Source organism: Erpetoichthys calabaricus, chromosome 2 (assembly GCF_900747795.2).
Source record: "Erpetoichthys calabaricus chromosome 2, fErpCal1.3, whole genome shotgun sequence".
In the NCBI taxonomy this organism is placed as follows: Eukaryota; Metazoa; Chordata; class Cladistia; order Polypteriformes; family Polypteridae; genus Erpetoichthys; species Erpetoichthys calabaricus.
In genome coordinates this window covers 265,912,039-265,925,014 of record NC_041395.2, presented here as the reverse complement: position 1 = coordinate 265,925,014, position 12,976 = coordinate 265,912,039, and the positions used below count along the sequence as shown (strand labels likewise).

At 37.8% G+C, this 12,976-nt stretch overlaps 1 protein-coding gene across 1 annotated transcript; it reads left to right on the top strand.

The window, feature by feature from the left end:
* Nucleotides 1-341: 341 nt before the first annotated feature.
* On the top strand, nucleotides 342-8,224 carry c2h10orf53 (chromosome 2 C10orf53 homolog). The gene is made up of 3 exons (XM_028792725.2): nucleotides 342-505; nucleotides 4,426-4,545; nucleotides 7,981-8,224. The coding sequence occupies exons 1-3, from the start codon at nucleotides 412-414 to the stop codon at nucleotides 8,043-8,045; spliced, it is 279 nt and encodes a 92-aa protein (XP_028648558.1). The 5' UTR covers nucleotides 342-411; the 3' UTR covers nucleotides 8,046-8,224.
* Nucleotides 8,225-12,976: the final 4,752 nt, after the last annotated feature.

Sequence of the window (12,976 nt, the reverse complement as noted above, 5' to 3'; positions counted from 1 at the left end):
CGCTTCACTCTACACTTTTAAGAAGATGCATGCTTTGATCTATGGATAGGTTCGGCATTTTATGCTTAGTTCTTCACTGACTGAAATATCTGAACTTTACAATTAAGTTAACGAGATCGCAGCGATCAGCTTCTGTCACTGCAAATATTCACTGTCGTCGTGAATATTGGAGTTATACTGTTGAAAATATATTAATGATGATAATAACTAACCATTCCGTGATACATAAGTATTTACTGTTGGTACTTTCAGTACAGGCCACCTGCTGTAGGTGACCTTTGATGCAGCCAGCCTCGCGTCCCTAGAAACTGTTGCCAAGAAACGGAACGTAGTATTCTTACAAACTACTAATTTACTACGCTTGAAAAGGTCACTGGTTCGCTTCTACTAGAATTATAAGGTGCCATCGCCATGCCCGAGAAGTCGGTTGTCTTTGTAAGGTACGGACCATATGAGTCATGCGGCACTGTCGAGCATAGGACATCTCGGCTGGAAGGCTTGCAAGGTAATCCAAGGGGCGGGGATTGGACTGAACCGCGTCCTGCAGTTTAAATCAATTCAGACCAGACGAGACGAAGGGAGCGGCACCAATTTCAAAGTGCGGCTCTGATTTTTTTTTATTTATTTAAGCCGGTCATATGTATAGGTAGTTGACGGATTTACGATTTAACAGTACGGCAACACTGACGTGAAAAAGTGTGACCCTGCAACATGAACAAGAAGACATCCATCAACTCCGTGAAAACCGAGAAATCCAGTTCATGACCGAGACGAAACAGGCACCAACTATGGAAAGGGCGCCACGTATGAAATAAATTAATGTAGCAGTGTTTCTGCCTTTGTAAGACAAAGTTATAGGACCAGATAGGTCTCCTTATGAAAACAGAACCTAATAACCTAGTTGTAATAAATATTCACAACACCACTAAACGTCGTGATGCAGTGAGAAGATTCATCTATTTAAAATTAGGTATTAAAAATAAAGCAAACGCTTTCATAAATTTATTTTTGGGATTAAACATCCATTGAATTATTTTAAAAACAAAGCCTTTCACATACAAGGTCTTTAAATATAACACTTTTCAGGGATCAAAAGTATTTGTATTTGACAAGCCATATTTATTTGTATTTGCTGAGCCATATTTTATGGCTTTCCAGCGTTGTGAAGAGCCAGACCCACCTTGTTCACAAGACAGAAACCAACCCTGGACAGGATGCCAGACCACCTTTGGAAAACACTTACTCATTCATACCTATACTTGCTCATACTGGGCCAATTTTAACATTATCAACTAAGTCCACAGAATGTTTTTGACTGTGTGAGGAAATGAAATTACCCAAAAACATAATTTGTAACACATATAAACTCCAAACAGTGCACAAAAGATGGGGACACTATGAGGAGCCATGCTCCCTTCGGTTCCTCTGTCTTGCAGCCGTTAAATCTAAAACTCTTTTAAATTTACACAATTAATCTGCAGAGACTACTTTTATGCTTAATAGTGCTAGCCGCAGAAAATAAGAACTTTTCCCTACTTTCAGATATATTATTCACTTTTAATATTACTCGAGTATAAAATGTATCAAGCAGCTTTTTTTTGGTCACACCTTACTTTTTGGTGTAAGAATAGGAGGCAAAACTGAATTTAAAACTTGCTTCATGATGAATTCCAGCAGTGTATTTCATGAGCTATCTGGCTTATGTAGTGGTCCGTCAAAGACATTAAATTCTTAACATCGGCACTGGTGTTGGAGCCCCATATGGACTGATTTCCTATCTTTCTTTTCAGTTACAACTAAATTTGCTCCTTCATATTTTCTCAGAGGGCGGCACGGTGGCGCTGTGGGTAGTGCTGCTGCCTCGCAGTTGGGAGACCTGGGGACCTGGGTTCGCTTCCCGGGTCCTCCCTGTGTGGAGTTTGCATGTTCTCCCCGTGTCTGTGTGGGTTTCCTCCCACAGTCCAAAGACATGCAGGTTAGGTGGATTGGCGATTCTAAGTTGGCCCTAGTGTGTGCTGGGTGTGTTTTGTGTGTGTCCTGCAGTGGGTTGGCACCCTGCCCGGGATTGGTTCCTGCCTTGTGCCCTGGGATTGGCTCCAGCAGACCCCCGTGACCCTGTGTTCAGATTCAGCAGGTTGGAAAATGGATGGATGGATATTTTCTCAGTGCTAGAATAATTAAACAGTGATTACAATAATGGCAGATGTTTAATGTGTGTTGATTTATAGTTTGGCTACAATAAAAAAAGTCTTCAGCTTCTGCAGCCCTCCACATTTGAGTTACCTCATCATAGAGATACATGAACAGCACCTAAGGTCCATTTATTCTGACTTGTACTAGGAGGAGAAGAAGGAAGCATATACTGATACAGCATGTTGCCGCACCCACCACACGACGAACCACCTCAGGATCCCAAATTAGTACAGCCATGCAATGGGTGACACCTCAGCACCACACTAGTTCGAGTTCCAATCCTGCCACCAACCTCTGAGTTTCTCCTGCAAGTTGGAGGACCTGCTTTGTGCAGGTTAACGCCATACCCAGGATGGAGCAATTGCAGGACAATGGAACACTTCTAGCATTTAGGGGATTCAAACTAGCATCCAATGAAAAAAAAACACATCTGAAAATGGTTCCATTCCCAGCTAGGACACCAACACTGTGCCATGGGTATTTTGCTTGTGTTTCCTTTAATACTCCAGCTTCCTCCCACATCCCAGCCACACTATCAGGCTGTTTTCCATTTCTAATCTGATCTGATGCCATTGCCAGTGACCGGTGATGGACTTGTATCCCCCTCAGGGCTGAGTCCTGCCTGGTTTCTGTTGTTGCTGGAATAGGCTCACTTCTTTAAAATGATGTAGTAGAAGGTGAGCGAAGAAAATAAATGTTGGCTCTAATTATGTTCTCTCCCTGATTGCTGCTATATTTTGAATTCTATTTTCTTTGCAATATTTCTGAACCTCAAGCAATAACCTCTTACTTATATAAATATATATATAAATTACCTAAGAAATTAATCACATAACACACAGAATGATCATAAAAGGCAGACCAAGCATTTCTTGGATGTGTGTGTCTTAGCTACGCATTATTAATATTGTAGCCCATTAGCCAAATGACTTTAGTTCATTAACAACAGCCCAAGAATGACAGTGACACTTGGCATAAAAAGGAAAAAGCACTTTCTGTGACCTCATTATTGGTAATGCAGCATATATTTGGTAAGGCCACCTTTAAGTGCAGCAGCAGAACACTTCATGCTGCCATCACCCCAGATTTTGTGTAACATGTAGTACCACCAGTTTGATGTATTGTGTTTTCAGGGCACAGCTACTGGATTGTTCGAGAAGAAACTCCCAGACAGACAGGGAGTTAGCGAGGAAGAGCAGGCTGTAAATATAATGTAAAGCAATCCTTCACCTCCTGGATTCAGGGCTGTCATACTGATGCACTTTGTTCCATATGAAAATCTCTTAAACCTAACAAACTGTCAGGTTTGTAGCTATTTCCTCGGGTGAGGTGCAATTTATTATACTAATGCTGAGAGATCTTCTGCATCACTGATTAACACATAATAGGCCAAGATGATTATACGAGTGGTCTGTTATACTGAAAGAAGCATCAGAAATTGGTCCCTCAAGGAAAAAAACAAAAAAAGAATGATGGCAAGACTCTTGTGGATCAGACTTGTTTATATCAAACAAATTATTAATTGCCTAAAACTTGTTAACTCATGAGTGACATATTTATGCACTGTTGTCTACTGGCCTGTTTCTCTTTTCCTCAGTTGAGGCCAATTATAAAGAATTGCAGTAGACATACTTGCATCTGAAAGTACGTCTACCGATTTAAAAAAAAGATGTGAAGCTGATTATATTATTCATTTCGCGTTTGAGCAAAAAAGTAAAAAAAAAATTATATATATATATATATATATATATATATATATGTATATATATAATATTGAATGCAGGGATATTGTACACTGATTGAAATCCAATAGTACAGTACACAAGGGAGGAGTGGTAAGGCTAAAAATGGTGCCATCAAAAGGGAAAACTTAACAGGAACTGTTGATCTGAGTTCCAGTAAGGGCAATCTCTTTATCACACTAGAAAGGGTTTTACGACAAAGCAGCTTGGCCGAGGGATCATACCACAGCACCATTGGCAGAGATCACGTTTAATCAGTGCAATGCTATTATCTGCATAAACTGTAGTTTACTTCTCTCCAGTTGTGTCTCTGCAATAACTGATATGCCAGGATAGCATGATAAATGGATGCTTAGCTTAACCCATTTTGCACAGCCATTTTATCACATACTGTGGGTGGGTACTCTGTTATTTCTAATTTTTATAATGATGTAGAATTTTGGCATTTTAATATTAGTAATGGTCATTTGTTTGATGCATTATTTTCTAGCTATGCTCACAGCAGATGGCCATCACTGTGTCCTTGAAAAGCTACAAGAGTGGAATAAAGTGGAGCTGATAGTGAATGGAGAAATTGTTTTTCAGTGTAACATTACCCATCTAGATTTTGGTAAGATATTTTGAAACTTTGTACATTGTCAGGTGCATTACATTATGTTACAGGGAAAAAAACATCCATTTATGTTTTGATATACAGCATATACATGATATAAAGAGGAGCAGCTGAAATATTTGCTATTCACATTCTTTTTCATACAAGGTAAAGTTTTATAATTAAGTGGAGAGACAGGTTAGGAATACACTCTGATACAGTGCTTTGCCACACCCACCACATGACAAACCAACTCTGGATCCCAGATTAGGACCCAAGTGCAGCACCACACTAGTTAAGATAGAATGGAGCAGTGTGAGGTTTTTTATGGTGGCTGGAGTGCCAATTCTGCCACCAACCCCAGGTTTTTCCCTACAGGTTGGAGGGCCTACATGCAGGGCTGGATGCAGATTAACGTCATACACAGGACGGAGCAATAGGTTAAAGGCCTTGTTCAAGGGCCCAATGGAGTAGAGTCAATTTTGGTGTTTTACGGGATTTGAACCAGCAACCTTCCGATTGCCAGTGCAGATCCCTAGCCTCAGAGCCACCACTCCACCCTTTATAATTAAATGATAGGAAAAATATTTAAAGGAAAAGTCTTAAAATTTGTAACTTAATTACATGAGGCAGGGAGAGAGATGCAGCCGTAAGTATTGTTTTCTCACTGTTACAGGTTCCTGGGTTCAATACCTGGTTTAATCACCATCTGAGTGGAGCTGTAACATTTTCCCTTGATCTATGTACATCATGTTCTATTTTGCCCCCACATCAAATGTGTTAATTTGTTTTGAGTGAATGTGAGTGTGAGTTGTTACTAGCACCCAATACACCAATACCAGCTATGACGACTATTTTTTGATACTCAGATTTTCTTCCTGTCTTTTTGGACATTAAATTCACCTGATACAAGGTGGTTAGGGTTAGGGTTGGGGAGGCCCGTGTAGGTGTGGGCCTGCCTTGTTCAAGTGCTGTTGCCTCCCTACTGCTCTGTAACAGATGAAGGAGACTCAGAAAATAGATTGGTGGAGAGATCTTCAGGTAACTCATCCTCCCTAATTTGACTCCATAAACATTACACATAGAGAACATGAAAACTCCACAAAGACATAAACCTGACATGGGGAGCTGAACCCAGGATGTTACAACACTTTGTCACTGGCTTTATTGAATACGTATCCTCCAAAATAACCATATATTGAGGTTATGTGATGACAATCTGAAGAATATTCTAGACTTAAAGCATATTTAAAGTTTTTGTGTAATTTTCTTATTTAAAGTAAAACAAGGAATGCAATAATAATGATAGATAGATAGATAGATAGATAGATAGATAGATAGATAGATAGATAGATAGATAGATAGATAGATAGATAGATAGATAGATAGATAGTATTTTATTTGTCCTAAGGAGAAATTTAGCTCTTACAGAAAATGAAGAAATATAGAAACATTATAACAAACACCAACAAAAACCATACACAGAAATTACAAAAAAGAAGAAGAATACTTCTAAGTTGACTACAGGGCATTATTGAATGATTGATTACCATAGTTCTACTCTAATGGTAACACTTAAGGTTAAGTACCACTTATAATTAGTCACATACTAGTATGTAACAAAAGATTAACAAATGCTTATTTTGGTTTTAATAACATAAAGCATCAATAAAGTAGTTATTAATCTCTGTGCATTTTACATTGTGGTACAGTATCTATAAATAGATTCACTTATGTGGCTAAATTTGGTGATATTTTTTTTCAGTATTGCTTGCTTCATCATAAGTCTTATGAGTCTTACATTTATACTTAGAAAGACCACATGAAGTTATCATATTCACAAGGCAATTGCAGGAATTTATGACACGCTTTTAATAAGCCATATGGCACAGAGGTGAATAACCACTTTGTTGATGTTTTTAAAGTGTTATTAAGACATAAAAGCCTGTGTTATGGTCTTATTATATAACAGTAAATGGGTAATAGAGGCTTTGTAGACAATGCTGAAATAAAGTGTTACTAATCAGTGTTCACTGTTTCTCTGTGTCTTAATATAATATGGTAGTAAATTATGGAAACATTGACTTTTAACCTCTGTATAATATTTTACTCATTATATGTTTCTAGGTTTCTATGCTAATATCTCCCTCCTGGTCACACTGTCTGTATGCAGTTTCTCCCTGTGCCTGTTACAGATTTTCTCAGGTTATTCTGGCTGTCCTCCCACATCCCAGCATGCCATGAGTTAGATGGGTGCCTGTTCCAGGGTTGTTAGCTGTCTTGCTCCCAGTACTTGGTTAGCTTCAAAACCCCAGGGCCCCTGAATTGAATAGAAGCTTACAAAATAAGTAGACAGATAAATGGATAGTTATCTTAACAAAATGCAGATTCAATGTAATTACTAGTTTGCAACTATGCAAACATTATTAATGAGTTCTCTGAATTAATAAAAACGTTCCACATCCCAGAGATCAAGGTGTTGGAAATAATACTTATTCCATGCTACTTTCACATTGAAGTTGTAGTTACACTAACCTGCTGCCCATACTTCCACAATTTTCAACTTGGACACAAGTTTTGTGTAATAATGACTTCATTGCCATATTTAATTGTTCTATTTGTACTTTGGTTGCTAATGAATTAGGTTACAGATGCCATTAAGCAAGGAAATTTTCTAACATGCTTCTCCAGTTCAAGGCCATGGTAGGCTGCGCCAATCCCAACAGGAAGCAAGAAACAGCCCACGCTGAGGTGCCAGTCCAATGTAGACTACACCCCCACTAGCCACACCATAACTAGGCCAATTTAGAGTTACCAGTTCATCTGACATGCACTCTTTGGGGAAGAACCAGAGTACTCAGATAAAAATCTAATAATAAGAAGAAGAAGAAGAACCACAACAACAATAATATGAAAAAGAAGTTTCACCATAAGGAAATAAAATTTCCTCATGTTAACGACTGAAACTTTTCAATCCTTACAGTCTTTCCTATCACTTCTTGCACCGTATTCTATTTTCCTCCCTAACTGTCAATAGATTACTAAGAAATTATTTCATTTAATATTCAATGAATTCAGTATGGCAGGCTACAGTACTTCATGGTTTAATTAGCTGTGCTACTTTTTCAATACTGAAATGAAAAGTTATCTGACAAATTATTAACACATCTACTCTTAACAAAATGAAAAATGTACAGTAACTGAAAAAGTATTTTGTTACAGAAATAACATATTTTCACCTCAAACACAACAATGAAATTTCATTCCATCCTATTTTTGCATCCACTTATGGATCTTCATCATTTTAGCAAATAAGCAGTAATGAATGTCTGTCAGAAGACTGAAACATGGCTAATAAAGTATATACTAAACATTAATTTCTGCATTAATTATAATATAGAATCATTCTATTGTAAATCACAACATATTTTTAATCCACTGTTTCTTTCACAGGAGGCGACGGGACATTAGATCCTCTTTGTCTGCAGGCTAGACAAGCAGTGAAGGATGCCTACTGAAGAATTAAGTCACATTATTAGTGAGAGCTGCACTTTAATTTAGCTACTATAATCACATTACTAACTTGCCATTGACTGGTTTGTGCTTTCTTAATGTGCCAAATAAACTTATTATGCGACATTCTGAAGATCATGACAATGACAAAATGTTTTTGTAGTTCTGGTCACTAGAACAAATCCCCTAATAGGACCCCCAAAGTATATGTATGCACACAGCTATACACACATACTGTACACAAAGAAAAAACACCAAAAATAAAAATCACATTTTATCTGTTTCCTGTCTTTCTAATATTAAAATTGTTCTGAAAATAAAAATAACATTGTGTGTTTATATAAGAAATGTTTGTATACATAACCTCGAGAGTATTGCTATTATATTTTTTATAAACACATATTGTTGTAATGTGAAGGTAAATTTGAAACTGCTGCTATGTGTAAAATGACAATTCAGTGTTCAAGGTGAATTTATTTGATATAGTAATAGACATATAAGTAATAAAATTACTGAGTAATATATGAAATAGGTTCTGTGTTTCAAATTTTCTTCCATATAAATTTCCAGAAATGACCACCTATTATAATTTTATTTTTATTTACATCATTCCAGTTGGAAGAGTTTGTGCCACACCCTTCTATTCCATAGTGATTATAAATTGCTAAAGACAACAATGTGAAAGATGGTGTTCTGTTAATTAAAGCACAATATTACTAGTGCATTATCATCAAAAATGTCCTATGCTTTGCTATTGATTGTGGAAAAAAATATTTCAAGAATTATTTTAAAAGTTGATCAAATATATTTACAGTTCAGAAGGAAAAAGGTGAACTGTCCTCTCCGAGCGAGAGGTGAGTTACTGCATCAAGTGGAGGAGTTTAAATACCTTGGGGTCTTTTTCACAAGTGAGGGGGAACAGGGGTGGTGAGATCGACAGATGGTGGCGAGTGAAGTGATGCAGTCGCTATACTGATCTGTAATGATGAAGAAGGAGCTGAGCTAGAAGGCAAAGCTCTCGATTTACCACTCAATCTACATCCCTATCCTCACCTATGGTCAAGAGCTTCAGGTAAGGACCAAAAGAACAAGACATGCGGGTGCAAGTGGCCGAAAGAAGCTTTCTCTGTAAGGTGGCTGAGCTCTCCATTAGAGACAAGTTGAGAAGTGCAGACATATGGGAATGGCTCGGAGCAAAACCGATGACCTCCCACATCAAGAAGAGCCTACTGAGGTGGCTTGGGCCTCTCATACGGACAACTCACGGATGCCTCCCTGTGGAGGTTTTACGGGGCAAGACTAGTTTGGAGGGAGCCCTGAGATGACCCTGGGATTGCCAGGAGGATTATATTTTCCAGATGGCCATGGAATACCTTGGGATCCCACAGAATGATTTGTGAAAATGAAGAAAGGGATGTGTGGGTCTCACTGCTAAGACTATTGCCCCTATGACCCAGTCCAGATAAGTGATGGAAAAAAATGAATGAATGAATGAATGAATGAGGACCATCTAAGAGGTTCTGGTAAGTAAAAGTAACATAGAATTACAATTATTTCCATCACCTTCATCTCGGAGAAGCAGATTTTGTTTTAATTAAATTCAGAGTACTCATGAAAAAAATATGGCATATTTATTTAAGGTAGTGAGATTCCATAATATAAAATGTATTTGTAATATCAGGTTAATATATTTTTAAGTAACTTAAACATACAGATTGCACCTGCAAGTATTAATAAGACTTTAGTTCTTTTCTGCAATGGAGGTGATTTATTTTTAATTTGTTATCCCATGAAGTAAAGCTTATTTTCAAAAAATCTAAAATTAATACTAATGTGCATTATTGGTGATGCTCCTCAAAATTTGTAGAATGTAGCCAATTATTTTCACAGTATGTATGTTTAATTGCTAGTAACCTGCAACTAAGTCAACAAACTGAGGAAAACATTAAATATTTGATTGCTTATGCCATGGTGAATAGAACAGACTTTTCTATGTTTACAGTCTTAAAGTGTACTGAACTATTTTTGCTTTTGCAAGTCATCACTTAGACCAACAAGTGAGTCATTGGATACTTTAACCTTAATAAATGATGGCTTAAGTGTGTGAAGTACTAGACAGCTAATTTCTTTTTGGATACACATCTATTATGCTGGGCAGCACGGTGGTGCAGTGGTAGCACTGCTGTCTTGCAGTAAGGAGACCTGGGTTCGCTTCCCGGGTCCTCTCTACGTGGAGTTTGCATGTTCTCCTCATGTCTGTGTGGGTTTCTTCTGGGTGCTCTGGTTTCCTCCCACAGTCCAAAGACATACAGGTTAGGTGCATTGGCGATTTAAAATTGTCCTTGGTGTGTGCCCTGCGGTGGGCTGGCACCCTGCCCGGGGTTTGTTTCCTGCCTTGTGCCCTGTGTTGGGTGGGATTGGCTCTAGCAGACCCCTGTAGTTAGGATTGAGCGGGCTAGATAATGGATGGATCTATTATGCCAATCAAATTAATGAAAACAATTCATCTAGAAGTAATCCTTGTTTTTGTCTTTCGTCTAAATAGCAATAGTCTATAACTCAACACAGATGGACTTCGGACATATATAATTTGCATTACTGTAAATTATATTAACTAAAACATAATATTATAATATATAATGTCATCTTTAAAAACATCAGTCCAACCAATTACATTCATAATTGCATACATTTTCCACATAATAAATCCATTGTGTAAAACCTATAAGCCTCTCATTTCAATTTATTTTACAAATGCTGTTCACATGCTTTGTGAAGCATAACATTCATGAGCAGCAGGGGATCATTTTGGACTATTTGCTGTGGAAATAATAAATAATTTCACTAAAGGATGACTGAAGCATGTACTTTAATGTTTTGTTTATCAGGTTTTTATTGCACCTAGCCAATATGCAAAATAAATTTTAGCCTGGTAGGTGATGTGTTGCCAGGTCAACTGACTTAGAAACATATCCACTATAGTAGAAGAGACGTGTAGGCATGTACAATTTCTAATTTGCTATTATCTCAAGCTGACACACTATGAAGTTACAGAGCCAATTAAATATTTAGCAATTTCAAAAAACATCTGTGAACTGTTTAGGTTGTAAACTAAATTAATAGATGCACTTTCACAAAACACTAAGTGCATCATAAGATAAAGTTAAAGGTAAAAAGAATTTATATAAAAAGGGGGGTGCTCTGTATTTAAAATGCATTAACCATGAGAAGTCACCTTGTGTCATCATGAAAGCAAGGTAAATTCTGCAAAAAGATATATTTTTTCCAACACTAATATAATGCAATACAAATGTAGGAAATACCATCCTAATATTTTTAAAAGCAGAGTTTTTATGATGTGATGGATGGCTGGGCGGCCGTCGTAAAGGAAGGACCGGGGAGGCAGAGCGCACGGGGGATTCTCCCCTGGAGTGCTAGGTGGCAGTGGTGTCTCGGATTCCTGCAGGGCTCGATGGCAGTTGGAGTTTGCCTTGTTGGGTTCCATGGGAGCCACCAGGGGGAGTTACAGAGACCTGCTTTGGGCTTCCATCTCACCTGAGAGTACTCCAGATAATGCTGATGGGCCACCTGAAGTGTTCCCAGGTGCAACCTAAAAGGAGCCGCCTCACTTCACTTGGGGAGCCAGAGTTGGTAGGAAGAGGACAATGCTTGTCAGAGGAGGAGTGAAGGCGAAAGAATGTATTTATTGTGCTTGGTGAATACTGAGTTGTGCAGGTGGGAAACGAATGAAAGTGTTTCCAACATCAAAATAAAAAATGTGTGTTATTGGACTTGTGCCTAGTGTCTGTCTGTGTCGGGTTTGGAGAGCTAGTGCGCCCCCTGGTGACCACAATGATAAAACTAAAAAATGGAAATGACACCAACTTTGTCTGCTGTACAAAGGCAACATTTTTTAGAGGATGTACTCAACTAACAGCTTATGAATACCAGCTCAGTTGCACACAAATGTGCTCTACAATTTCTGTAGCCTGACAGGGAATGACAGGGAGTACTTCCTTAGATTAAACTGCTACGCCCCACATAATCTGAAGACTACACATGACACTTAAAAAACCCTTCTACTTTTACAAGAATTTCTGGATGATTCTTACCTGATAATTATCCTGCTGTAAACAACCATAATCATAAGTATATAATAGATGTGAATTGATGTTCTTGGTTGACCAAAGATATGGGTTCACCTGTAGCAGAAAGTATTACCTAATCCATCATGATACTACTAGCAGTCAGCAATGATTAGACCATTTAGGATGGATTCTTTGTCTCATGCCAATGTTGCCATACTCTGTATTTGGTATCATGGTAGACCAGCTAGAGTCAGGATTCATTGGAGTAGTGTTGGTGCTGCTGTGCTGCTTCTCTTTTTTGCTTCTAGTTATGTTCATGAGTAACCCTTTGCTGGACAAGTTCTAAAAGATTGCGCCTTCTCATATTCCCATTTTTATACAACTTGAAGTTTCCAATGCAGTAATCATTATGTCGTGCCATTTCTGCCTACTTTCAGGATTCCTCTGCTGGCCTCTCACTTAATGTTATCATTAGACAATAAAAAAGTGTGGCATTGGCTATTTTTCCCAAGTTCAAAATAATTGGGAATGTAATGAGAGAACAACAAAAATTTCAAATAATCCCAGAATTTTATGGTTCAGTGGTTATAAAGCCATTCAAAATTGATAGGATTGTGAGACAAATAATGAAATGACTTCAAACAGCAGCACACAAACTCCTATAAACATATTAGGAAGAATTATGATGAATGTTTAAACAATTAGAAAATAATTTTGCAGATAAATTACAGAAACCCAGACTGGTAAATTTTTGTATGTATTTTAAAATGCATTTTAAGAAGAGTTGGGGTACCGTATGGTATTCTCATTTGAACAGCCATTGGAAGGACTGTTCCTCTATTGATGGT

Bases quoted from the DNA above. Each gene is read 5' to 3' on its own strand.
- c2h10orf53 (XM_028792725.2), top strand. From the start codon at position 412: ATGCCCGAGAAGTCGGTTGTCTTTGTAAGGTACGGACCATATGAGTCA. The intron at 506-4,425 runs GTAATCCAAGGG...ATTATTTTCTAG, and splicing joins TCGGCTGGAAGGCTTGCAAG to CTATGCTCACAGCAGATGGC. The intron at 4,546-7,980 runs GTAAGATATTTT...TTTCTTTCACAG, and splicing joins CATTACCCATCTAGATTTTG to GAGGCGACGGGACATTAGAT.